Raw genomic sequence first — 27,653 nt, forward strand, 5'->3', positions numbered from 1 at the left:
AAACATGTACAAAGTTTTATTTAACACGTGACATTTATTTCATATGTTAATTTACATGTGGGACTGTGGGGAAGTATTGGGGAAGATGGAGAGATGTGAAATTGGAAGAAAGACAATAACTCATGAAATAGTATCCCTCAAGTTAAATGAGGGTAGAATTTTCTTCTGGCAGAGAGGAAAGGCTACACCCAGCTCAACTGGAAAATGTAATTTCCTCTTTGTGGGGATGCACACCAACATACTGGCTGGAGATCCACCAGCCCACAGTGACCATTGCAGTTCTTAGGTGTGCCCACAGCCAGGCATAAGCAACCATATCCATGTCCCTTATCCATGATAGAGCTGATTTTAGTTCCTGTTCCTAAAACTTTTGGGGGTCAAAGGGCCCTCTCAACAGGTGCACTCAATGGTTTTTTGTTAGAGATATAAAATGTGAGAGCGATCTATCTCCCTACTGGAGCAGATTCCCTCGATAGTCCCTTCCTTGTCCATTCTCTCCCTGTCCCTCTGGAAGCGGCCTACTTTGTGGAAGATGACATTACTACAGAGGAAGGATTTCATTTCATCTGTGAAACAAGTATTCTTATCCTCTGTCACCTCAATAATATAAATTAGATAATTTATAATCTACTTCTTCAAAAGAGGTGGATTTGAGGTAACAAATATTTAAAATGTCTACTTGAAACTGTTTTTGCTATTTAATGAGAAAGTTAACAGTTGAAGAGTAAGAAATGCATGTAGTTACTGAAGTGATTTCTGAAGCATGACGTTGTGTCATTGTCTCAATGAGCTGGTAGATGGATTAGTTCACTCAGCAAACACATTATTAGTCTATACTTACATATCTACATACGGAACCAGGTGCCCTGGGAAATACAAAGGTTACAATATTATGAGTGATTAAGACAGTTGGAAGTATGTAATTAGTGTATCAAGAATGACACAAAGTAGCCCTGGCCAGTGTGGTTTGGTTGGTTAGAGCGTTATTCCATTCACCAAAAGGAGGCAGGTTTGATTGCTTATCAGCGCACATACCTAGGTTGTGGGTTCAATCCCCAGTGGGCACGTACAGGAGGCAACTGATCAATGTTTATCTCTCATATCAATGTTTCTCTCTTTCTCTCTCTCTTCCTTCCTCTCTTAGGATCAATTCAAAATAAAGAAATAAAATAAAAGAATAGTGGGCTTTGAATATATCAAAAATAAAGAACAATTACACAAAGTACTATAAGGATTCAAAGGAGAGGGATGTTCTAGTTACATTTATTACATAAGACTTCATGGAGTGTCATTTACAGTGGAGCTTAAATGATTGTAGGATTTGGACAGATGCTCAGTGAGCACATCAGTCCAGGCTGAGAAAATTGGAAGAGTGGGACATAGAAGTATGAAAGGGAATTTGTGTTTTAGGAATGGTCAGTAGTCCCATTTGATTGGACAATGAAAAAGAGTGCTTACTATGGGCTAGAATGTTTAAATATTTTATAGGAATAATTTAGGAGTATTACCTTTGTTTTCAAATGATAGAACTGTGGCTTAGAGAGCTTATTTGTCCAAGTTATTTACCTGGTTAGAAAATGGTAACCAGGACTTCAGTGTTTTGGCTCAAGAGTATATGTATATATCGCCTAGATCATAGATGCCTTCTTCAAGGAGATATGTGCAATAAATTAAAAAGTTACATTTGGTGTGTACACTAGACTATGATGAATGTGATGAATGGTTAGTTGCATAAGAAGTCTGAGCTTCATCTGAGAGGTAATGGGGATCTTTACATTCTGGAACCAGGAAAAGAAACAATCAGAAGACAAATTAAAGTATCATTATGTAGCAGTTTAAAAAATGGGTTTGAAATAGGTTAAATTTAGAGCCAGTGGAGACTAGTTAGTAATTTACTGGAGTGACATAGGTAGGCTCTCACCTAGAAACAGGACTAGTGGGACAGATAGGATGGATGGATGCTTTGAGGATAATTACATGGAAGATGATCATGTTTTCCTGATACTACATAGTCATCGATAATTAAATCAAGTCCATATTTTTTGCATTCTGGCCATGAAATTTTAATCAATATTATTAATTAAATTGATTTTATAAAGTACCCTATCTATATATATATATAAAAGCCCAGCAACCGGAAAGGCAGAACAACCAGAACAAACAGTGGCTATGATGCGCACTGCAGCAGCCAACCAGCCTGATCCAGGCCCCAGTTGCACCTCCTCATCGACCCAATCCCTGATCGGCCCCACCACCCCAATCAGGGGCAGGGCCAGCCACCAACCGCCCTTGGCCCCTCCCCACAAAGGGCCCAGCCAGATGTGCCCCCATCGGGGTGGGCCAGCCAGACCCCACCCGTGCACGAATTCATGCACCAGGCCTCTAGTATTTTTATAATATTATAAATAAAAGGCAGCTGATAGAGATCAAGCATAGCAAAGTCAAGACCTGATGTTCCTCCTTTAAACTTTCTTCATTTCCTTCTTTTTTTCCTTCAATTCTTTCTTACATTCCTTCCTTCTCTAACTCCTCCCTTCTTTCTTCCCTTTGTTTTTCTCTGGTATTGTCTATTATTCTTTCTGCTGGCAACATAGCAGAAAACTATCCTACCTAATAAAACAGTAATATGCAAATTGACCGCACCTTCACTACGCCCAAGCCAGGCCCACCAGCCATGCCCACCAGCCAAGCCATGCCCACCAGCCAATCAGAGTGAGTATGCAAATAAACCTGACCAAGATGGTGGTTAATTTGCATACATAGGCGCCCTGAGCTGACCCCCCTGTGACGGATTACAGGGAGCTGGGGTCCACTCTGGCACCAGATCGAAAGCCTCCACCAGAGGCTTTTGGCCTGGAGCCGGAGCGGACACCCAGCTCCCGGCTTTCAATGTATGGTGGGCATGGCGGACACCCAGCTCCTCGCTCTGATTGGATGGTAGGCGTGGCGAGCGAACCCCTTGCCATCGAAAGCGGGGCCAGCTCCCCTGCCATCAAAAGCGGGAAACTGGGTGTCTACTCCGTCTCCAGGCCAAAAGCCTCCGGCGGAGGCTTTTGGCCTGGTGCACGAGCGGACACCCAGCTCCCCTGCCATCGAAAGCCAGCTCCCCTGCCATCGAAAGCCAGGAGCTGTGTGTCCGCTCCGGCTCCAGGCCAAAAGCCCCCGCCGTGGGCTTTTGGCTGGGTGCACGAGCGGACATCCAGCTCCCCTGCCATCGAAAGCCGGGAGCTGGGTGTCCGGACCCCCTGCCATCGATTGCAGGGAGCTGGGGGTTTCTTTGGCCTGGTACACCAGCAGACCCCCTGCGATTGATCACCTGGACAGGGAGCTTGGGGTCTGCTTTCGGCCTGGTGCACGAGCAGACCCCCTGCCATCGATTGCAGGGAGCTGGGGATTTCTTTGGCCTGGTACACCAGCAGACCCCCTGTGATTGATCACCTGGGCAGGGAGCTTGGGGTCTGCTTTCAGCCTGGGCAGGAGTGGACCCCCTGCAATTGATTGTAGGGAGCTGGGGGTCCGCTCCTGCCCAAGAGGTTTTCGGTCTGGGCAGGCCTGGGCAGGGGCTGAGCCGGTGATAAGAAGGAGCCGGAGAGGCCTGCCCAGGCCTAAAGCTTCGGCCAGAGGCTTTGGGCCTGGGCAGGGCCCAGCCCTCCATTGGTGTGAACTATAGAGGAAACACCTTTTCTGACTGCACATTGGCTAAGCTTCCTGTATGCCACTGGTAATATTCGTAGTAACTTGGGTAATAAGAATCCCAAAAGGTGATCTAGGGTTTTTCCACCACACTTCTGGAGAAAAAAAATGAAGGTCTGCTGCTGGAGGGCTAATAAATGTCATATCCTGCCCTAGCCAGTTTGACTCAGTGGATAATGCCTCAGCCTGCAGACAGCAAGGTCTGGGTTTGATTCTGATCAAAGGCATGTACCTAGGTTGCAGGCTCCTCCCTGGCCGGGACCCAGATCAGGACTCATGCAGGAGGCAACCAATCAAAGTGTTTCTCTCTGTTTTTCCCTTTCTCTTCCACATTCTCTAAAAGTCAATGGAAACATACCCTCAGGTGAGGATAAAAAATAAAGAAAGAAATCCATATCCTATGAAAGACACATCTTGAAAATGCCTAAAGAAAGTTGTCATTTTTTCTTGGTGAAGGGACTGGAGTCCGTGTTGATGAAAACACCTTGGTGGCTGCAGTGACTGACAGTGGCTGCAGCAGTGGGGTGATGGGACTGGTGCCTTCCCCTGATCAGCCCGGTTGCCTCCCACAAAGGGAGGCCAGACTGCGGCTTAGGTACGCTCCCTGTGGGGCGCGGGCCTAAGCTGTCAGTAGGACATCCCCTGAGGGCTCCCAGTATGTGAGAAGGGGGCAGGTTGGGCTGAGGGACCCCTGACCCCCAGTGCACGAATTTCGTGCACCGGGCCCCTAGTATTGGTATATAATAGCCATTATCTTACATGCAACTTTTTCAAGTTTCAGTAGCAAACACATTATTTTAAGTATAGGGAAATTGGATAGAACTACAGTATAGGCAAGCTTGTCCATGGAACCACTTGGTAAGATTATTTGATTTCTTTTTTACATATATGTCTACTTTTCACCTTGAACTATAATAGGGAAATGCCTAGAACTGTGCCTGGTACAAAGCAAGTAGAGCAAGAGTAAGCAAAATTTTACAAAAGAATTTTAATGTAAATACATAGAAGAGTGCTTTCTACAGAACCACATCACTTTTAAAGTTCTTGCATTCACACTGTGTTCCATCTTTTCCTTTGTCATCAGATGGATTTTTTCCCATCTCTTTTCTTTTGAAGCCATTTTCTTGCTTTTTTGGTAAATGATAAGCCATTTTTTTCTCTAAAAGGGCTTGTTTCTAAAACATTAAATAAAATATATTGGTTAGCATCAACTTGCTATTTAAAATGCAAAACAAATCCTATATAATAAGAGTGTAGTATGAAAATTGTCTCCTCAACGGGGAGTTCATCCAGGAGTTCGACCAGGGGGCGGGGCCTGCCAGGGGAAGGGAGGGAGGTCCTGGAGAGGGAGGCCCTGGGGAGAAGGCCCTGGCTGGCAGCATTGGCAGTGGTGGCAGGTGGCTGGGGGAAGGGAGAAAGTACCTGGCCAGCAGCTGCTATGGACCCTACCAGAGCACGAATTTCATGCACTGGGCCACTAGTATTTATAATATGACTAGAGGCCCAGTGCATGAAATTCGTGCACGGGAGGGGGGGTCCCCTCAGCCCAGCCTGCACCCTCTCCAATCCAGGAACCCTCGGGAGATATCCTGGGAATCAGGCTTAAACCAGCAGTCAGACATCCCTCTCACAATCCGGGACCGCTGGTTCCTAACTGCTCACCTGCCTGCTGTCTGATCGCCCCTAACTGCCCCCCTATGAGCCTGATCACCCCTAACTGCCCTCCCCCCCCCGCTGACCTGGTTGCCCCTTACTGCCCCCTTGCCAGCCTGGTTGCCCCCAACTGCCCCCCCTGCTGGCCTGGTTGTCCCCAATTGCCCCCCCCCCCCGCCAGCCTGGTCGGCCCTTACTGCCCCCATGCTGGCCTGGTTGCCCCTCACTGCCCCTTGCCGGCCTGGTCGCCCCCAACTGCCCCCTGCCATCCTGGTCGCCCCTAACTGCTCCCCTCTGCCAGCCTGGTTGCCCCTAACTGCCCCCACCGCCAGCCTGGTCAGCCCTTACTGCCTCATGCTGGCCTGGTCGCCCCCAACTGCCACCCCTGCTGGCCTGGTCACCACCAACCACCCCCCTCTGCCAGCCTGGTCACCCCTAACTGCCCCCCCTGCCGAACTGGTCGCCCCTTACTGCCCCCCCTGCTAGCCTGGTTGCTCCCAACTGCCACCCCTGCTGGCCTGGTGGCCCCCAACTTCCCCCCACACTGGCCTGATCACCCCTAACTGCCCCCCCTGCCAGCCTGGTCACCCCATACAGCCTGCAGTTCAGTCGTTTGGTCATCCCTCACTAATCCCCCTGCCGGCCTGGTTGCCCCATGCAGCCTGATGTTTGGTTGTCCGTCTGGTTGTTTCTGTCATGACGGCCCCTGGCTTTTTATATATTAGGATCATATAAGATAAAAAATGGCACCAGAGTATGTGGCTGCTGCACAGATATAATATGATAGTATATTGGAAATGAATGGTCTTTCATGACTTGTAAGGTTATGCTGAGTACAAATCTGGGAGGGGTGTATATTAAGGGTTAAATTTCCATTTGTGGTCAAACATGATGAATATACTAGTATATATTTAACACATTGATGCAATTTACTTCACTACACATAGTCAGAGACCTAGTCCAGTTTCATATATGAAAAGGTTGCTTAATCCATAGCTGTCCTGGGAAGCTGAGGGAATTTCTAAATCATCTTCAATTGGAAGATGTCTGAGTGACTTAACCACAGTCACGCAGGCTGACCATAGGTAAACATGACATAATACATGAAATGTGACTTCCCTTTGTGAATCTTGGGACTAATATTGATCCTGGATGTATCAGAAAGGATAGGATTGCACAGAGCAAGAACCCCAGATCTCCTCTGAGAGTTCCCTAGCTTATTCATCAAGAGGATGGATCAGTACATACATGTGAAAAACTAAGGTCTCAGAAAGGCCCACCCTAAAGGATTAGAGAGAACAGAGTTCCTCACCCACCTGTCATGTCTATCCTCAACAGCCCCTCTGGAAACATGGTATTTACAGAGTGATGGGTAGAGTATTAAAATGGGTCTTGCCTCAGTAGTGGGGAACAACTAGTCCCAGACTGAACATGGTTCCAGCCCCATCTAACAAATTTTAAAAAGCAAGATCTATAACAATCAAACTACATCTAAATAAATTATCTGCATCCAAGGAAAAAGCTAAAAACCTTTATATGAACATAAAAATACTCAGCACTCAAAAAAGTAAAATTCAATATATCTGGCACCAATCAAAGACTATTCAGCAGAGATATGACCCTTAAAATGACTAAATCGATCAAAATTGACCCAGAAATGACACAAATGTTAGAATTAAAGAAAATAACATTAACATGGATAACATCATTTCATTCCACATATTCACAAAGCAAAGAAGAGACATGAAAGATATAAAAAGGTCCAAAATACAAATTTTAAATATGTGAGACAGTAATATAATGGATACATTAAAGGCACAGTAGACAATTCCAAAGAAGAGATTAATTCCTGTTGAGGAACAGAAATCATCCAAAGGGAAAATTAAGAGAAACAAAATGACAAAATGAAGAGTATCAGTGAGATGTGGGACAACACCAAGCAGCCTAATATGCCTGTAGAGAGGAGAGAGGGGAAAAGAAGTATTTGATAATAATATGTATTACATTTGCCTCCATTCTACATATAGTGGAGGTTCTAGTCCATACAATCAGGCAAGAAAAGAAATACAAAGAGAAGAGAATTTGAAGAAAGGAAATAAAGCTGCCTTTATTTATAGACCATCTGATCATTTGTGTAGAATATCAATTTGAAACAGGAATTTTAGGGGACTATAGGCAGGCTTAGGGAATTTTTAGAATTGGGGTCCATGGAAAAAAAAACACAGGGCTACAGACTGGGAGAAGGTACATTTTCATAACACAAGGAAGCCAGGGGCAGTTACATTTCCGTAAGACAAGGAAGCAGCAACAGGTACATCTCCATAACACAAGGGAGAGGCAACAGCTACATCTACATGAGATAAGGGAACTGGGAGTATCCAAGAGGTCTATAGTTACAAAATAAAGAAGAAAGCCCAGAAGGAGTAGGACAGTGAAGGAGGAGGGCCTCAGGGAATATTGACCAATCAAAGCGGATATTAGGATGCAGGAACTGCAGCCTCTATAAACCATGGAAACAGGAAGTCTGTGGGAGTCTTACCCCTCCCTAGGTAGGGGTCTGTACTTGTTCTTTAATAAATTTCCACCTTTGCTCTACCACCTTCTGTCCATGGATTCTTCAACCCTAGTGGACAAAGAATCCGGGACATCCTGCCCAGGGGAGCACTGGGTGTTCCAGTCCAAAAATTCTGTATCAAATTGGCATCTGGGAAAAAACTACTAGAACTAATAAATGATTTTTAATAATGCAGAATTCAAGGTGAATATAAAATTGCTTTTTTATATACTAACATCTAATTTGAAAAAAAATACAAATTATAATAGTAAAAATTATGAAATATCAAGGGATGAATAGATCAAAAATATGTGTAAGATTTGTACACTGTAATCATCTTTAGAAAGAAAGGGGCTGGAGGAGAAAAAATGGCGGCTGAATAGGCAGACCTGTCATGCACCTCCTCCCAGGGCCAGACTGGAAATACAACTAAATTAGAGAACATCCACATGGGATTACCAAATGAGGTCCAGCTGAGGAGGAGACTTATATTAAGTAAGGACAGAAAACATGTGGAGACCAGCAGGAAGGGTGAGGTTGAGAGAGGAGCTGACCTAGCTCCCAGGGGCAGCAGGGCCGAGAGTGAGGAGGGAGGTCCTGGCTATGGGAGGATCTGTTCTCTCAGAAGATAGAGGCCTGCAACCCAGGAGCACTACAACCAAGACCCACAGCCCAGGTAACATGAAAGGCAGGGATGCTGGCCGCAGCAGAGTCTGGAGAGGGTAGCCTGGAGGCAGAGAGAAAGCCCCAGTTTCAGGGGTTTGGCTGCTGCTGTTGTGTTTGGGTTGTTGTTTTTAAGCCCCAGAGCACAGGAGTTTTCACTTCCAACTATTCACCTGATGCTTTGGTGCAGGGAGGGAGACACAAACTCGAGGTGCCTAAGGAGAGGCTGGAGTGGGAAGCATTGCAGGGAGACTTGGAAAAGCAACAGCCAGGAGTTATTTGGTTGTAGATTCCCAAACTGAAACAGCCATTTTTTCTGAGAGGAGCTAGCCACTTCCAGTAGCAATAGGGCAGGAAAAGAAAAAAACCCTCCCTAGGTGATACTGTCTGTCCTACCCTCAGGAGCCCTGCCTGGCACACCCTGCATTTTGAACTTTTCAGAGGAAACCAAAGCAGAAGCCAAGCCTACAGGTTTGAACAGTCCCAGGAGTGCCAGTGACTGGGTTGGGGTAGGGGCCATCTGCCCCACTATCCTGGGAACCAGACTGGTACTTTCCCTGCACAGGAGAGCTGATAAAAACTCCAGCTGAACCCACTGAACTTCATACAAGGATCTCTGTCCAGCCAAGGGCAAAGTAATATTTTGGGCCATTCACAGAGAAGTAGCTCTGGGACAGGGAGACACAACTACAACATTTCCTGAAAGCTAAACAGCACCTCCCCGCACCTCCCTGATGTAAAGCCCTTTCAGAAACAGACTTTTGAGAGATTAAGATTGACAGCTGGCTGGCAAACAAAAGCAGGCAGAGGCGGAGCCTGGGGAATGAGGGGAAGTTTGTTGACCCACCCCTGGGCCCCATGCTGCTAACAAACATAGCTAGTTGCAGATTGGCCCCTCCTGCTTGCAGCCAAGGCCTGTAGAGACGGACACAAATGGTGGATCCCTTAGAGCTTCAAGCAGGTTGATGAAAACAAAAGAACAATTCCTGAGATTGGTTAGCACTTAAGTACCTCAGAGGAAGCCTAGAATTGGCAGACAGAAAAGAAGAGCAGGACCCAAAGGGAGCTCCCATGGATCAATTGCACTTCACTTTTTTTCTCTTTATTTCCCTTTTTTATTTTCTTCTCTCTTTAAATTATTTTTCTTTCCTTCTTTTTTTCCTTTTTTATTTGTTTTTTATCTATCTGCTTTATTGATTTGTTATTATTCTAGGATCTGTTGTTTCATTCATATATCTAATTTTCCTCTTCCCTTTGCCTACTAAATTTTTTTCTTTTTGTTACAACTCAAATTTTTTTCTTTCTCTTTTGTTTTTCTCCTGCTTTCTCATCTTTTTTCCTTTTCTTATTTTAGATCTACTTGTTTTCTCCTCTGTTCTCCTTTTCAAAATTTTTTCTTCCTTTCTTTTCCATCTTTGCTTTGCTTTTCATCACCTTTATTTTAAACCATTTTCCTTCCACTATTCACCTAATTCATTAGTCTTATTTTCTTTATTTCAGCTCTGCATCTATATATCCCTCACACACACACACACACACACACACACACACACACACACTTTTTGTTGGTTTTTCTTTGTGATTTTTGTTTGTTTTGTTTTGTTTTCTCCTCATATTTTTTCTTTCTTCCTTTCTGTCATTCTTGCTCTTTTTTCCTCTTTGCTAATTATCTCTTCTCTGGTAATTGCTTTTGTTGGTGCTGTTGTGGTCTTGTGTATGTTTTTCATTTTCTTTCTTTTTTTTCGTGTTTTCTTGTGTTGTATTTTGTTCTGTTTGGTCAGCACCTCCAAAACAGCTTGCACAATGTGGTCAGAGGTGAGCCACATAGTCAGCCAAACTGAGAGGAGAGACCCATCTACAAACGGGACAATAACCCAACTACAACAGGAGAACCCAAGTAATTCAAGTAAGGTGCTTTCCTAGAGCATCCAGCTCAGGAAATCTAAGAGACTGCATCACTGGGTCCCACAAAACACCTTCTACACAAGATCAACCCACAAAGTCTGGAGGCATAGCAATTTGATCTAATACATAGAAAAAAAAACAAAGGGACAACAAAAATGGAGAGAAAAAAATAACCCCCAAATTAAAGAAAAAGAGGAATAGCAGAAAGGGAACTAAATGAAATAGAGGCAAGCAATTTGTCAAATAAAGAATTCAGACTAATAATAATAAGGGTACTCAGACAATTCAGTGAAAACTACAAGCAACTTAGTGAGAACTATAAGGAACTTAATGGAAATTATAAGGGACTTAATGAGAGCTACATCAACTTGAAAAAAGAGGTTGGAATCAATTGGAAATGAGGAACAAAATAGATGAAAGAACACCCTGGAAGGCTTCAACAGTAGACTAGAAGAAGCTGAGGACAGAATCAGCAAATTAAAAGACAAGGTAAAAAACACACACACACACATTCAGAGCAGCAAATGAAAAAAAAATTTAAAAGCAGGAGGAGAGTCTAAGGGAGTTTTGGGACATGAAATGTAACACCATTTCCATTACAGGGGTGTAAGAAGGAGCTGGATCTAAGACAGAAACAGAGAACCTATATGAAGAAATAATAGCAGAAAGTTTCCCTAACCTGGTAAAGAAAAAAGTCACTCAAATTCCAGAAACACAGAGAATCCCAATAAAGATGAACCCCAGACAACCCACACCTAGGCACATTATAATTAAAATGGCAAATATTAAAGACAAATAAAGCATCTTAAAGGCTGCAACGGTGAAAAATAAAGTTACCTATAAGGGAACTCCAATTCGACTGTCAGCTGATTTCTCAATAGTAACACTTCAGGCCAGAAGGGAATGGCATGAAGTATACAAAGTAATGAAAACCAAGGGATTGAACCCAAGACTACTCTATCCAGCAAGGCTATCTTTCAAAATCAAAAGTGGAATAAAGAGCTTTGCAGACCAAAAAAAAAAGGCTAAAAGAGTTTATTACCACCAAACAAACACTGCAAAAAAATACTATGGGACTGTTGTAAGAAGAAAAAATAGAAAGAAAAAAACACAGGCATAAAGATTAAGAATGGCAATAAATAAGTATCTAACCTTAAATGTAAATGGATTAAATGTACCAATCAAAAGATATAGGGTAGCTGAATGGAAGAGAAAACACGACCCTTATACATGTTGTCTATAAGACACCCCCCTCAGAACAAAGGATTCATACAGAATGATAGTGAAGGGATGGAAGAAAATTTTCGAGGCAATTGGACATGAAAATAAAAAGCTAGGGTAGCAATATTCATATCTGAAAAAAAAAACAGACTTCAAAGAGAAGGCCATAACAAGAGATAATGAAGGCCACTTTATAATATTAAAGGGATTGATACAACAAGAGGATATAACTATGGTAAACATATATGCACCCAATACAGGAGCAGCCAGATATATAAAAAACACTTCTGGAGGACTTTAACCCTTTGCACTCGCTTGCTTTTTTCTCGATTCCTTTATTCTAATGCTAACCGTGTCGAGTCACACTCAACATCCGAGAGCAAAAGATTAAGGGAGAAATTGACAATAATACAATCGTAGTAGGGGACGTTAACATACTACTGAAATCACTGGATAGATCTTCTAGACAAAAACATATCAATAAAGAAACAGTGATCGCAAATGACACACTAGATCAAATAGAAATAACTTATATTTTCATAACATTTCACTCCAAAGCTACAGAATATACATTCTGGTCAAGTGCACAGGGCACATTTTAAAAGATAGACCACATGTTAGGACACAAAATAAATCTCTAAAAGTTCAAGAAGACTGAAATCATATCAAGCATCTTCTAAATGGCAATAAATTAGAAATCAACTACAATAAAAACATTCAAACACATGGAGGCTAAATATCATGTTATTAAACAATAAACAAGTTACCAATTAAATCAAGGAAGAAATAAAAAACATCCTAGAAACAAATGAAAATGAACCACAAAACCCAAAATCTATGGGACATAGTGAAAGCAGTCCTGATAAGGACATTCATAGCACTATAGGCCTACCTCAGAAAAATAAAATAAAGTAATAAGTTATCTAACCCTACAACTTAAAGAATTAGAGAGAGAACAACAAGAAAATCCCAGGATAAGTAGAAGGAAATAATAAAGATTACAACAGAAATAAATGACATACAGACTACAAAACAACAATACAAAAGATCAATGAAAACAAGACCTAGTTCTTTTGAAAGGATAAGCCAAATTGATGAAGCATTAGTCAGACTTATTAAAAAAAAACAAAGAGGGAGGGTCCAAATAAATAAAATCAGAAATGAAGGTTGTGAAGTAACAACTGACCCCACAGAAATACAAAAAATTGTAAATAAATAAATAAAATACTAAGAACAACTATATTCCAATGAACTGGACAACCTGGATGAAATATACACATTCCTAGAAAAATAGAATCTTCCAAAACTCAATCAGGAAGAATCAGAAAACCTGAATAGGCCAATAACAACTGATTAAACAGAAACAGTGATTATAAAATGACCAGCAAACAAAAGCCCAGGTCCAGACTGCTTCACAGGGGGGTTTTACCAAACATTCAAAGAACTAACACCTATACTCCTCAAACTATTTCAAAAAATCCAAGAGGAAAGAACACTTTCAAATTCTTTTTATGAGGCCAGCATTATCTTAATTCCAAAACCATATAAAGACACGACAAAGAGAATTTCCAGCCAATATCCCTGATGAACATAGATGCTAAAATCCTCAACAAATAGTAGTAAATCGGATCCAGCAATATATTAAAAAGATCATACACCATGACCAAGTGAAGTTTATTACAGGGATTCAAATCTGGTATGATTATTTGCAAATCAATAAATGTGATACATCACATAAGCAAATAAAAAAATCACATAATAATACCAATATATGCAGAAAAAGCATTCGACAAAAATCCAAAACCCTAAAAACTCTCAGCAAAGTGAAAATAGAGGTAGCATATCTCAACATAATAAAGGCCATAGATGACAAATGTACAGCAAACATCATACTCAATGGGCAGAAACTTAAAACAATTTTCCCTAAGAACAGGAACAAGACAGGGATGTCCACTTTCAACACTCTCGTTTAACATAATACTGGAAGTCCTAGCCACAGAGATCAGACAAGAAGAAGAAATAAAAGGCATCCAAATTGGGAAAGAGGACATAAAACTCTCATTATTCACAGATGACATGATATTGTACATAGAAAAGCCTAGACTTCACCAAAGAACTACTAGATTTAATAAATTAATTTGGCAGTGTAGCAGGGTACAAAAGCAACACCCAAAAATCAATGGCTTTTTATACATCAACTAGAGGCCCGGAGCATGAAATTTGTGCATGGGGCGGGGCGGGGGGGGGGGGGAGGGCGGTGCAGGGGTGTCCCTCAGCCAGGCCTGCACCTCTCCAATCTGGGACCTAAACTGGCAGTTGGACATCCCTCTTACAATCCAGGACTGCTGGCTCCTAACTGCTCCCCTGCCTGCCTGCCTGCCTGATTGCCCCTAACTGTTTCTGCCTACCAGCCTGATAGCCCCCTAACTGATCCCCTGCCGGCTGATTGATGCCTAACTGCTCCCCTGCTAACCTGATTGTCCCCAACTGCCCTCCCCTGCCAGCTTGATCACCCACAACTGCCCTCCCCTGCCACGACCCACCTCCTCCGCTGGGCCCTGCCTCCACTGTGCATGTGGCCATCTTGTGACAGCCATCTTGTGATGGTCATCTTGTGACAGCCATCTTGTGATGACATTAGGGCATGATGCATGACAGCATGACAACCACCTAGGCTATTATTAGTATGATAATGAATTCTCAGAAAGAGAAACTAAACAATCCCATTTACCATTGCAACAAAAAAATTAAAGTACTTAGGCAAAAATTTAACCAAGGACGTAAAAGACTTGTACTTGGAATACTAAAGGATATTGAAAAAAAAGATAGAGGAAGATGTAAACAAGTGAAAGAATATATGATGTTCATGGATTGGTGAATTAACATCATTAAAATGTCCATACTATCCAAGGCAATCTACAGATTCAACGCAATATCTATTAAAACACCAATAGTATACTTCACAGATCTAGAACAAGTACTCCAAAAATTTATATAGAACCAAAAAAGACCCTGAATAGCCTCAGCAATTATGAGAAAGAAGACCAAAGTTGGAGGAATTACACTACCAAATATCAAGTTATACTACAAAGCCACTGTAATTCCAAGAGCCTGGTAATGGCACAAGAACAGGCATATAGATCAATGGAACAAAACAGAGATGCCAGAAATCAGCCCAAGCCATTACACTCGATTAATATTTGACAAAGGAGGCAAGACCCTAAAATGGACTCAAAACAATCTCTTCAATAAATGGTGTCAGGAAAATTGGACACATACATGCAAAAAATAAAAGTAGACCACCAACTTACACCATACACAAGAATAAACTGAAAATTGATCAAACATTTAATTATAAGACATAAAGCCATAAAAATCCTAGAAGAAACCATAGACAGCAAAATCTCAGACATCTCTCATAGCCATATGTTTATGGATACATCTCCAAGTGCAAAGGAAACTAAGGAGAAAATAAACAAATGGTACTACATCAAAATAAAAAACTTCTGCACAGCAAAAGAAACCATCAACAAAACAAAAAGGGCGTCCACTTTATGGGAGAACATATTTGGCAATGATACATTTGATAAAGGGTTAATATCCAAAATATACCTGGCCGGTGCGGCTCAGTGGTTGAGCATCTACCTATGAACCAGGAGGTCATAGCACATGCCCGGGTTGCGGGCTCAGTCCCTAGTAGGGGGTATTGCAGGAGGAAGCTGATCAATGATTCTCTCTCATCACTGATGTTTCTAACTCTCCCTTCCTCTCTGGAATAAATAAAAATATATTTTAAAAAGATATATATATATAATTTATACAACTTAACAAAAGACAATCCAATTAAAAAATGGGCAAAGGACCTAAATAGATACGTCTCCAAATAGACACTTCTCCATGAAAAAAATGCTTAAAGTTACTGATCCTCAGAGAGATGCAAATTAAAACAAGAATAAGGTATTACCCCATACCTGTCAGAATAGCTGTCATCAACAAATTAATAAATGACAAGTGCTGGCATGGATGTGGAAAAAAGGGAATGCTAGTATACGGCTGGTGAGAATGCAGACTGGTGCAGCCATTCTGGAATACAGTATGGAATTTTCTCAAAATATTAAATATAGAACTCCCATTTCACCCATTGATCACACATTTAGGAATATATATAAACTAAGAAACCAGAAACATCCATCAGAAAAAAATATATGCACCCATATGTTCATCTATACTAATAAAAAGGTAATATGTTAATTAGGGCAGCTGTCTTCCGGACGTCCATCGGGACATTCATCTGGACAAAGCCACAGCAATTGCAACGCCCAGGGCTCACGGCAGCTGAGAGCTCAGGCAGCCATGAGCCCCAGTGGCTGCAAGACCCGGGGCTCAGGCCTCGCAGCCACCAAGGCCGGCAGTGGCAGCAGCAGTGGGGTGATGGGGTTGGTGCCTTCCCCTGATCAGCCCAGTCAACTCCCGCTCCCATGGGGAGCAGGCCTCAACCGTCAGTAGGACATCCCCTGAGGGCTCCCAGAATGTGAGAGGGGGCAGACTGGGCTGAGGTACCTCTCCCTCAGTGCAGGAATTTTCGTGCACTGGGCCTCTAGTAGTAGCATAATTTACAATAGCTAAGAATTGGAAACAGCCCAAGTGCCCTTCAGCATATGAGTGGATAAAAAAGCTGTGGTACACTTACCATGGAATACTATGCAGCTGTAAAAAAGAAAAAAACTCTTACCATTTGCTACAGCATGGATGGACCTTGAGAATATTATGCTAAGGAAAATAAGCCAGTCAGAGAAAGATTAGTATCACATGATCTCACTCATATATTGAATCTAATGGATAAAATAAACTGAACAAAATAGACCCAGAGACATAGAAACATGAAACAAACTTATGGATTTCAGAGGGAATACGGGGTACAGGGTGGGAGGGAAGTGATTAATGGGGAACTTATATGCATATATTAATAGCCCATGGACACAAACAATAGTATGGTGTAGGCCTGAGAGGGGTGGGTACAGTGTGGAGGGGATCAATGGGGGGGGGGGGGGTGAAGAGGACACCTGTAATACTTGTAAAGATTTTTTTTAAAAAGTCGTATACACTGCCAACTCATAACATTGATAAGAAAAGTTAAGGATACCTAAATAAATGGAGACATATTTGGTTCATGAGTTGTAAAACTCATTATCAAGAGATCAATTGACCCAAACTGATCTATTGACTCAACACAATTCCAATCAAAATCTCAGCCGGATTTCTTGGTAGAAATTAACAAACTGATTCTAAAATTTATGTGGATATGTTAAAGGACTTAGAGTAGCCAAAATAACTTTAAAAATGAATAACAAACTTGAAAGGCTAGTACAACTTATTTAAAGAATTACAAAAACTACAATAATCAAGACAACAAATTAGACAAATAAGTCAAAGAGCAAAAAAGAGTTGAAAAGTAGAGTGGTCCAATTTATTTTGTACAAAGATGCAAAGGCAAAAATCTTTTAAAGATTTTTTAAATATGTTTTTATTGTTGATCATATTAGAAATATCTCCCACATTCTCTCTTTCCTCCCCTATTTCCAGCCCTGACCCCCCTCCAAGTTTTCATTACCCTATTGCTCATGTCCATGGGCTATGCAAATCCTATATAATAAAGAGGTAATATGCAAACTGACCATCACGCCCTCGCACAAGATGGTTGCCCCCATGTAGTCATAAGATGGCCTCCCCCATGTGGTCACAAGATGGTCGCCACAAGATAGCCAGCAGGGTAGGGCAGTTGGGGGCAATCAGGCCAGCAGGGAAGCAGTTAGGTGTTGATCAGGCTGGCAGGGAAGTGGTTAGGGGGCTATCAGGCAGGCAGGCAGGTGAGCAGTTGGAGCCAGCAGTCCTGGATTGTGATAGGAATGTCCAATTGGAGAGGGTGCAGGTTGGGCTGAGGGACACCCCCCCCCCCCCAGTGCACGAATTTTGTGCACCTGGCCTCAAGTAAGTATATAAGTTCTTTGGTTTATCTCTTTTTGTCCTCCCAACCCCACATTGAGGTATGTCAGTCTGTTCCATGCCTCCCTGCTTTAGGTCTTATTAGTTGGTCAATTCATTTTGTTCATTAGATTCCACAAATAAGTGAGATCATGTGATATTTATCTTTCTCAGTTTGGCTTATTTCACTTAGCATAATTTTTTCCAGGTCCATCCATGCTGTCCCAAAGGGTAAGAGATCCCTCTTTTTTACAGCTGCATAGTATTTCATAGTGTACATGTCCCACATTTTTTTATCCACTCATCTACTGATGGGCTTTTGGGCTACTTCCAAAGCTTAGCTATTGTTAGCTATTGTAAATAATGCTGCTATGAACATAAGGATGCATATATTCTTTCTGATTGATGTTTTGGGGGTTTTAGTATATATTCCTAGAAGTGGAATTGCTGGGTCAAACAGATGTTCCCTTTTAATTTTTTGAGGAAACTCCATACTGTTTTTATAGTGGCTGCACCAGCTTGTATTCCCAACAGCAGTGAACTAGGGTTCCCTTTTCCCCACATACTTACCAGCATTTGTTGTTTATTGATTTTTTTATGATGGCCATTCTGACAGGTATGAGGTGATATTATAACCAAAACAGCCTGGTACTGGCACAAGAACAGGCATGTAGACCAATGGGTCAGAACAGAGACCCCAGAAATTGACCCATAGCATTATGGTCAATAAATATTTGACAAAAGAGGCAAGAGCATACAATGGAGTAAAGACAGTGTCTTCAATAAATTGTGCTGGGAAAACTGGACAGACACTTGAAAAAAGATTAAATTGGACCACCAATTTACACCATACACAAGAAGAAACTCAAGGTGGATAAAATACTTAAATGTAAGGTATGACCATAAAAATCTTAGAAGAAAACATAGGCAGGAAAATCTCAGACATCTCAGGTAGCAATATATTTGTGGATACATCTCCTAGGGCAAAGGAAACTAAGGAGAACATAAACAAATGGGACTATGTCAAAATAAAAGCTTCTGCACAGCAAAAGAAACCACCATCAAACTGAAAAGGGAACCTACTGAACGAGAGAACATATTTTCCAATGATACATCTGATAAGGGGTTAATATCCAAAATATATACAGTACTCATACAACTCAACAAAAAGAAGATGAACAATCCAATTAAAATATGTGCAGGATTTAAAATGGCAGCAGAGTAAGAGGATGCTGCATGGACACACTCCCAGGAACAAACTGGAATTACAACTAAAATACAGAAAAACTTCCTGAATAATCAACGGAAGACTCGCTGGAGAGAACCCTGATACCCAAGGACCAAAATTGGAGACCACATATAGACTGGTAGGAAGGGCAGAGGTGCAAAAGGGCTGGTCAGGGACCCACAGACAGCAACTGAAGTTCTGGAGAGATATCTCAGCTGTGTGTGGGGGGGGGGGGGAGGAGGGGCAATGAGAACTCTGGGATCTAATCCCCAAGCTGGGCCCCCCAGAAGAAAGCACCAGAACTGAGAAGGGTACCCCATAATATCTGGCTGTTAAAAGCAGCAGGGTTGCTGCCTGCCAGGGAGAGACAGCTGGAAATTCAGGCACCCTCTTAAAGGGCCAATGCAACAAATTCCCTGTAGAGCCACCCACCTTGTGCCCCAGCATAGGGAGGGCAGAGTGGACTGCAGCTGTGGGAGCAGAAACCAGGATTGGGGGTTCAGGGTTTAGAGCTCAGAAGGCAGACAACCCCGGTTTCCTGGGCTGAGTCATTCCCTCACACAGCAGAGGACATCTTCCCCACACAGACATTTGCCTTGCCTGGGGGGAAGTCAGTTAATCCAACCTATTGGAAAACACCTTGCCCCGAGGTGCAGTGTTCCTAAGGCCACTTAAGAGACTAAAAATAATAATTAGCCTCCAGGGAGAAGCAACTGCCCCATCTTGTTAAAAAAACAAACAAACAACTCTTTTCTCATCTGTGGACAATCACCTGAGGGTAATTCAATTTGGTATCCTATCAGTCTGTAGGCAGAAGCAGTCTCTGGAGACTTTGAGTCTTTGCCTGATCTAATTAGTCAGAAACAGCATTTGACACTGTCCTACACTAGAGATTGAGAGGCATAGCAGATCTACCTAATGCATAGTCACAAACCCAAACTGGTAGCCAAAATGAAGAAACAAAGAAAATGTTTCTTCAAATGTAAGAACAAGAGAATTCTCCAGAAGAAGAAATAAATGAAATGGCGATAGGAAATTTATCGGAAACAGAGTTCAAAATAATGATGGTAAAGATGTTCAACAACCTGAGAAAATATATAGTAACTATGAAAACAAATTAAAAAATTGCATAGCACAAATGAAAAACACATTGGTAGGGATATACAGCAGATTAGGGGAAAATGAGGATAGAGTCAGTTAATTAGAAGGCAAGGTTGAAAAAAATCTCTCAATCAGAGAACCAAAAAGAAAAAACAATTAAAAAAACAGGAGGACAACTTAAGGGAGCTGTGGGACAACGTGAAATGTAACAATATTAGAATAGCAGGTGTGCCGGAAGAGGCAGAGAGGGAGGAAGGGATAGAGAACATGTTTGAATAAATAATGACAAAAAACTTGCTTAACCTGGTAAAGGAAAAACTCACACAATTACAGGAGACACAGAGAACCCCAAGCAAGAAGAACCTAAACAGGACCAAACCCAGACATGTCATAATTAAAGTGGCAAAAATTAAAGACAATGAGAGAATCTTAAAGGCAGCAAAAGAAAAGCAAACTGTTACCTACAAAGAAGCTCCCATAAAGCTAACACCTGATTTCTCATCAGAAACTCTACAGGACAGAAGGGATTGGCATGAAGTACTCAAGATAATGGAAAGCAAGGATCTGAAACCAAGGTTACTATATCCAACAAGGCTATCATTCAAAATAGACGGTCAAATAAAGAGCTTCCCGAACACAAAAAGGGCCCTGGAGCCCTCCTGTGGTCCCTCCCCGCCGGCCAACCTCCAATGGTCCCTTCCTGGCTGGCCATCCTGAAGGGCTCTGATTGGGACTGGGCGAGACGGCCCTGATAGGCCCCAATTGGGACTGGTTATGCCCTGGAGCCCTCCCACGGTCCTTCCCCAGCCGGGGTGGGGTTCCAGATTGTGAGAGGGCACAGGCCAGGGCGAGGGACCCTACTGGTGCACGAATCCATGCACCAGGCCTCTGGTCAATAATAACCCTAAATATAAATGGAGTAAATGCTCCAATCAAAAGACAGGGGTAGCTGAATGGATACAAAAACATGCCCCAATTATATGCTGTCTAGAAGAGACCCACCTCAGAACTAATGGATGAGAGTAAAGAGATGAGAGTAAAGAGATGAAAAAAATTTTTTCCATTAAAATGGAAAAGAAAAAAAGAGTTGAAGTAGCAATACTCATATCAAACAAAATAGACTTCAAAATGAAGGCCATCACAAGAGACCACAAAGGGCACTATATAATACTAAAGGGATCAATCTAATAAGAGGATATAACCCTGGTAAACATATATGCACCCAATACAGGAGCACCTAATATATTTTTTTAGAAAAACTTGTAGAGGACTTTAAGGGAGAGACTAACAACAATACAGTCTTAGTAAGGGACTTTAACACCCCACTGACTTCACTAGATAGATCTTCCAGGCAAAAACTTAAAATGGAAACAGTGACTTTAAAGGACACACTGGATCAGATTAACTTAGTTGACATTTAAAGAACATTTCACTCCAAAGCAGCAGAATATACATTCTTCTCAAGTGCACATGGATTATTCACAAAGATAGACCACATGTTAGGACACAAAACAAGTCTCTACAAGTTCAAGAAGATTGAAATCATATCAAGCATCTTCTCAAATCACAGGGGAATGAAATTAGAAATCAACTACAGTAAAAACAATCACAAATAAGTGAATTTGGCAATGTAGCAGGGTACAAAATTCGATGGCTTTTTTATACACCAATAATGAATTATTAGAAAGAAAAACTAAACAAACAATCCCATTTACCATTGCAACAAAAAAATGAAGATACTTAGGAATAAACTTAACCAAGGAGGCAAAAGACCTGTACTCTGAAAACTATAGGATGTTGAAAAAAGAGATAGAAGATATAAACAAGTGGATATAAACAAGAAGATATAAAAAAGAGATAGAAGAAGATATAAACAAGATATAAACAATATGCTGTGTTCATAGATTGGTAGAATCAACATCATTAAAATGTTCATACTAACCTAGGCAACCTACATATTTAGTGCAATCCCTATTAAAATACCAATAGCATATTTCACAGATCCAGTCAACAAATACTCCAAAAATTTATATGGAATCAGAAAAGACCCTGCATAACTGCAGCAATTTTGAGAAAGAAAAACAAAGTCGGAGGAATCACAATACCAGATTTCAAGTTATACTACAAAAGCCACCATAATCAAAACTGCCTGGTACTGGCACAAGAACAGGCATATATAGATCAATGGAACACAACAGAGACCCCAGAAATTGACCCAGGCCATTATGTTCAATTAATATTTGACAAAGGAGGCAAGAGCATACAATGGAGTCAAGAGAGTCTCTTCAATAAGTTGTGTTGGGAAATTGGACAGATACATGCAAAAAATGAAACTAGACTACCAACTTTCACCATACAAAAGAATAAACTCAAAATTAATAAAAGACTTAAGTATAAGTAATGAAACCATAAATATCCTAGGAGAAACCAAAGGCAGTAAACATCTCTTGTAGCAATATGTTTACAGATACATCTACTAGAGCAAAAGAAACTAAGGAAAAATAAACAAATGGGACTACATCAAAATAAAAAGCTTCTGTACTACAAAAAAAAAAAAAGTCAATAAAACTAAAAGGGACCCCACAGTATGGGAGAACATATTTGGCAATGATACATCTGATAAAGGGTTAATATACAAAATATATAAGGAACTCATACAATTTAACAAAAGGAAGACAAACAATCCAATTAGAAAATGGGCAAAAGACCTAAATAGACCCTTTTCCAAAGTAGACATGCAGATAGCCAAGAGACATATGAAAAAATGCTCAAAGTCACTAATCATCAGAGAGATGCATATTAAAATGACAATGAGGTATCACCTCACACCTGTCAGAATGGCTACAATCAACAAATGACAAGTGCTGGCAAGGATGTAGAGAAAAAGGAACCCTAGTATACTGCAGGTGGGATGCAGCCATTATGGAAAACAGTATGGAGTTTCCTCAAAAAATTAAATATGGAATTGCCATTTGACCCAGTGATCTAACTTCTAGGAATATATTCTAAGAAAACCAAAACACCAATCTAAAAGAATGTGTGCACCCCTATGTTTATAGCAACACAATTTACAATAGCTAAGATCTGGAAACAACACAAGTGCCTGTCAGATGAGTTGATAAAAAAAACTCTGGTGCATTTATACCATGGAATACTGTACAGCAGTAAAAAAGAAGACTCTCTTACTCTTTGAGAGCGCATGGAGGGACCTGGAGAGTATTATGCTAAGTGAAATAAGTCAGTCAGAGAAAGACAAGTATCACATGATCTCACTCATATATGAAATCTAAGTAACAAAAATAAACTGATGAACAGTGTATCCAGAGACATGAAAGCATGGAACAGAGTGAGGAATCTCATAGGGAAGGCAGGGGAGGGTGGGTGGGTGGGAAGTAATCAACCAAGAACCTTGTACGCATATATGCAAGGCCCATGGACACAGACAATGGGGCAGTGAAAGTCTGGGGCAGGCGGTGAGCTGGCTGGAGGGGATTAATGGGGCGGGAAGGGAACATATGTAATACTTTCAACAGTAAAGAATTATTTTTTTTTAAATGAAGAAGAAAAGAAAAGGACACAGAGAGAGAAGAAGGCATGTGCAGGTGGAAGCAGAGATTGGAATAATGTGATTACAAGCAAAGGGATGCCAAGAATTGCTGAGTACCACCAGAAGCTAGGAGACGTGCATCGGGTCGTCTCTCCTTCAGAGGCTCTGGAGGGAATCAACTCAGCTGATACCTGGATTTTGTTCTTTTGATCTCCTGAACTGTTAGAGAATAAATATCTGTTGTTTTAAGCCACAGAAATTTAAATGTGATACAACAGAAATTTAATTTAATAAAAATTGATTTACTTTGTGGTACTTTGTTACAGCAACCACAGGAAACTAATACAGGTATGATGAGAATAATGAAGTAGGGTAGACACAGGCAATATTGAAAGAGAGAGAGAGAGAGAGAGAGAGAGAGAGAGAGAGAGAGAGAGAGAGAGAGAGAGAGAGACTGGGAGGATTTTTGTAATATGGGGGCTGAAAGACCTCACTGAGAAAGTGACCTTGGAGCAGAGACCTAAATGTAGTGCCAGATAGAATGTTTCAGAGAGAGCAGTAACAAGACCCTAAGGCAGGAGTGTGCTTAGCATGTCAGACAGGTGAGAAGACCTGTGCATGAAGAACGGTGGAGGCCCAGCAGAGGGCGCTGAGAAGCAAGGGAGTCTGAATGCATTCTGAAGACAGAGCCAATAGGATTTCCTATGGGTTGTATATGAATGTACTGCATGTCCTGGAAAGAGGTGCTCAGTGAATCCCTCTGATTGGCATCCTCTACTTGTCTCCCTACCCAAAGCTTCACCTCATCTCTTAGACCCAACCTGAGGCCAGTGGGTGGGTTGGTCAGACTAGGACCCTGTTTTGGAAACTGGCATCTATTATTCCAGAATAAGGAGGGACAATTTCAACTAGCAAATTTTCTGCTAAAGTAGAAAGAAACAGTAAAACAATGAGAAATTTGTTATTTCTAAACTATTATGGATACTGGGTACCTTAAATTAATTCCAGTCAATCAATGAACTTCCCTGACTTCAATTTATTAGGAGTTTAGAGGAAAAGTTATGTAAAATGATTAGCCAAAGTGTATGCTATTATTTATCATTTTTAATCACATGTAGTTTAAGTACCAGTGAGTTTCTGCTTCTATTTAAGACCTAAATATTCTAAAAGGCTATTAAATTACAAAGAATATCATCAATTGTATTATAATACCTATTTGGTATCAATTAACTTTAAAATACTATTTATTTGTTAACTGATGCAACTAGACTTTTTCAATAAAAATATACTCCACAATAAAAAAATTAATTTCATACATGTAAGAATTTAGTTACGCTGGAAATTCTAACAGGCTCTGTTTGCTGATAAGAGCACAGAAGGGAAAGAAAATAACAAATTATTACCCATAAACTTTACCCTGTAAGCCATAATTACTTAGTGGAAAATGTTTATATTCTATGACTATATACCTATTTTAAAATTAATTGCTCATAATGCTTCTTAGAAAATCACTGGGACCTTTGAACCAGGTGGTAGCAGGAGGGAAGGCTATTTGAAGGCCAGGATCCAGGTTAGGGATATATGATTCAAACCTGTTCAAGCAACAGTGTTAATTTGTTGATGTCAGAAGAAGATCTAAGGATGTCTGACTGGCTCAGGATTAGATTAAGAATTTGAGAAGAGGGCACAAAGGCCCTGATCACCCTCAAAAGTTTTGGGGTGTGTGTGTGGATATATACATACATCTATCTATAATAATAAAAGCCTAAGCGACCATCGCAACGGACAACCGAACAGGCTGCGTGGGGTGACTAGGCCGGCAGGGGGGTTAGTGAGGGACAACCAAATGACTGAGCAGCAGGCTGCATGCGGCAACCAGGCCAGCAGGGAGTTAGTGAGGGGCGACCAACGACCGAGCAGCAGGCTGCGTGGAGCAACCAGGCCGGCAGGGGGGGCAGTTGGGGGTGACCAGACTGGTGCGGGGGAGCAGTTGGGGGCCACCAGGTCAGCATGGGGGGCAGTAAGGAGTGATCAGGCCAGCAGGGGGGGCGCAGTTAGGGGCAATCAGGCAGGCAGGCAGGTGAGCAGTTAGGAGCCAGTGGTCCTGGATTGTGAGAGGGATGTCCGACTGCCGGTTTAAGCCTGATCCCCATGACCAGGCCTAAAATGGCAGTTGGACATCCCCTGAGGGTTCCCAGATTGGAGAGGGTGCAGGCTGGGCTGAGGGGACCCCCTCCCCCATGCACGAATTTCATGTACTGGACCACTAGTATATATATAAAACCCTAATATGCAAATAGACCAAATGGCGAAAAACTGAACAACTGGTCGCTATGACGTGCGCTGACCACCAGGGGGTGCATGCAGAACATGGCAGGTGTTGGCAGTAGGCAGCAGAGTGCAGAACATGGCGGGCATCGGCCCCGGCAGGATAGTGGAGCAGGTGAGTGTGAACATCAGACCAAGGCGGGGCGCTGATCGCTGCCATTGGGGCGAACCTGAAAATTCTTTGCTTCCGCATGGCGTGGTCCCACCTGGCACTTGCACCCACTGCCGGCACCAGACCCGCCACTCGCACCTGCTGCCATCACCCAGTGCTGGCCTGGATCATTCAGCCCCATCAGAGTGTGTGAGTGATGGCTACTGGCCTCAATTGCCCCTCAGGGCTTCTCCACCTTTCCCTGGTCCTGAGGGATGATCAAGGTTGGCAGCCACCTCTCACACCTGCTGCTGGTGACGGCCCCACTCTCACCCGCAGCCAGCGCTGGAGCTGCCACTTCCACCCAATGCTAGCGCCCGATGCCGGACCCGATCACTCGGCACCATCAGCAGGTGCAAGGGGCGGCTGCCAGCTCTGATTGCCCCTCAGGGCTTCTCCATCTCTCCCTGCTTCCATCAGCAGGTGCGAGTGGGGCCAGTGCCATCAGCACATGGGAGTGGCGGTGGCAGGAGCGGGCCTGTCAGCAGAGAGGGGACCAGGGGCTGCGGTGGGAGGCAGCAGCCCACCACAGCCTCGCAGCCCACAGTTCTTTTCAAGGTGCATGAATTCATGCACTGGGCCCCTAGTTATGTACATAAAAGGGACCTTAATCTCATATAATAAAAGGGTAATATGCATATCGACCGAATGGCAGAATGACCAGTCACTATGACACGTACTGACCAAGAGGGGGCAGATGCTCAAGGCAGGAGCTGCCCCCTGGTGATCAGTATGCTCCCACAGGGGGAGCACTGCTCAGCCAGAAGTCGGGTTCATGGCTGCTGAGCACAGCGGTGGTGGTGGGAGCCTCTCCTGCCTCCATGGCAGAGCGGGCCTAAGCTGTCAGTCAGACATCCTCTGAGGGCTCCCAGATTGGGAGAGGGCACAGGCTGGGCTGAGGGACCCCCCAAGTACATGGATTTTGTGCACCAGGCCTCTACTGTTAAATAATCGACTGAAAATATACTGTGTATAAATCACACACACAAAACAAAAATGGGATGGAGGGGAGACAAAATGGTGGCCAAATAGGCAGACATGTCCCGTGCCTTATCCTGGAACAGATAGAAGTAGCATCTAAATTGAATAATATCCACCCAGAATTGGCGAAGTAGATTCAGCTGGTGAGACAATTTGTAGCCGGGAAGGGCAGAGGGCACTAGGAGAATGGTAGGATCAGGGATCTGGGCTGGAGAGAGTTGTGAGACCTCTGAGCCAAGAGAGTCAGAAGAAAGCCGCACAGCACCAAGGCACATCCCATGGGGACAGGAGTAATATCTGACTGTGGAAAGGGAGTCCACAGGGCTTCTGGTGGCAGGGGATTCTAGATCTAAGTTCACAGCTGCTAGAGGCTGAGTCCAGAGGGGGCGGCCTGAAGAACCGCCCAAGCCATGCAGTGCCAGAGGGAGAGAAACTCACAGTGATGCAGTTGTTTCCTCTCTTTTTGGTCTTTGCTTTTATTTGCTAAACCCAGTTCATGGGACCTTTCAAATACATTCACCCATGGCTGAGGTGCAGGAGGAGGTGCAGACTTGTGTGGTCTGGGGAGAGGCTGTGGAGAAGCGCAGGTCAGAGAGAGGTGACCAGGAGTTTGGGACTGGGACATTTCTGACACTCCGGACTTAAG

General features: G+C 42.6%; 1 protein-coding gene across 1 annotated transcript in view; it reads right to left on the bottom strand.

Moving 5' to 3' along the window:
- Window positions 1-4,709: 4,709 nt before the first annotated feature.
- The window catches only part of LOC307102527 (fibrous sheath-interacting protein 2-like), a gene marked incomplete at both ends in the record, with an annotated part of 112,008 nt that continues 89,064 nt past the window's right edge, over window positions 4,710-27,653 (bottom strand). The window contains one exon of the mRNA XM_079776125.1: window positions 4,710-4,868. Coding sequence (XP_079632251.1) covers window positions 4,710-4,868 — 159 coding nt within the window. The remainder of the gene's footprint in view (window positions 4,869-27,653) is intronic.

This window comes from Cnephaeus nilssonii (assembly GCF_951640355.1).
Source record: "Cnephaeus nilssonii genome assembly, chromosome: 1".
NCBI classification, from domain to species: Eukaryota; Metazoa; Chordata; class Mammalia; order Chiroptera; family Vespertilionidae; genus Cnephaeus; species Cnephaeus nilssonii.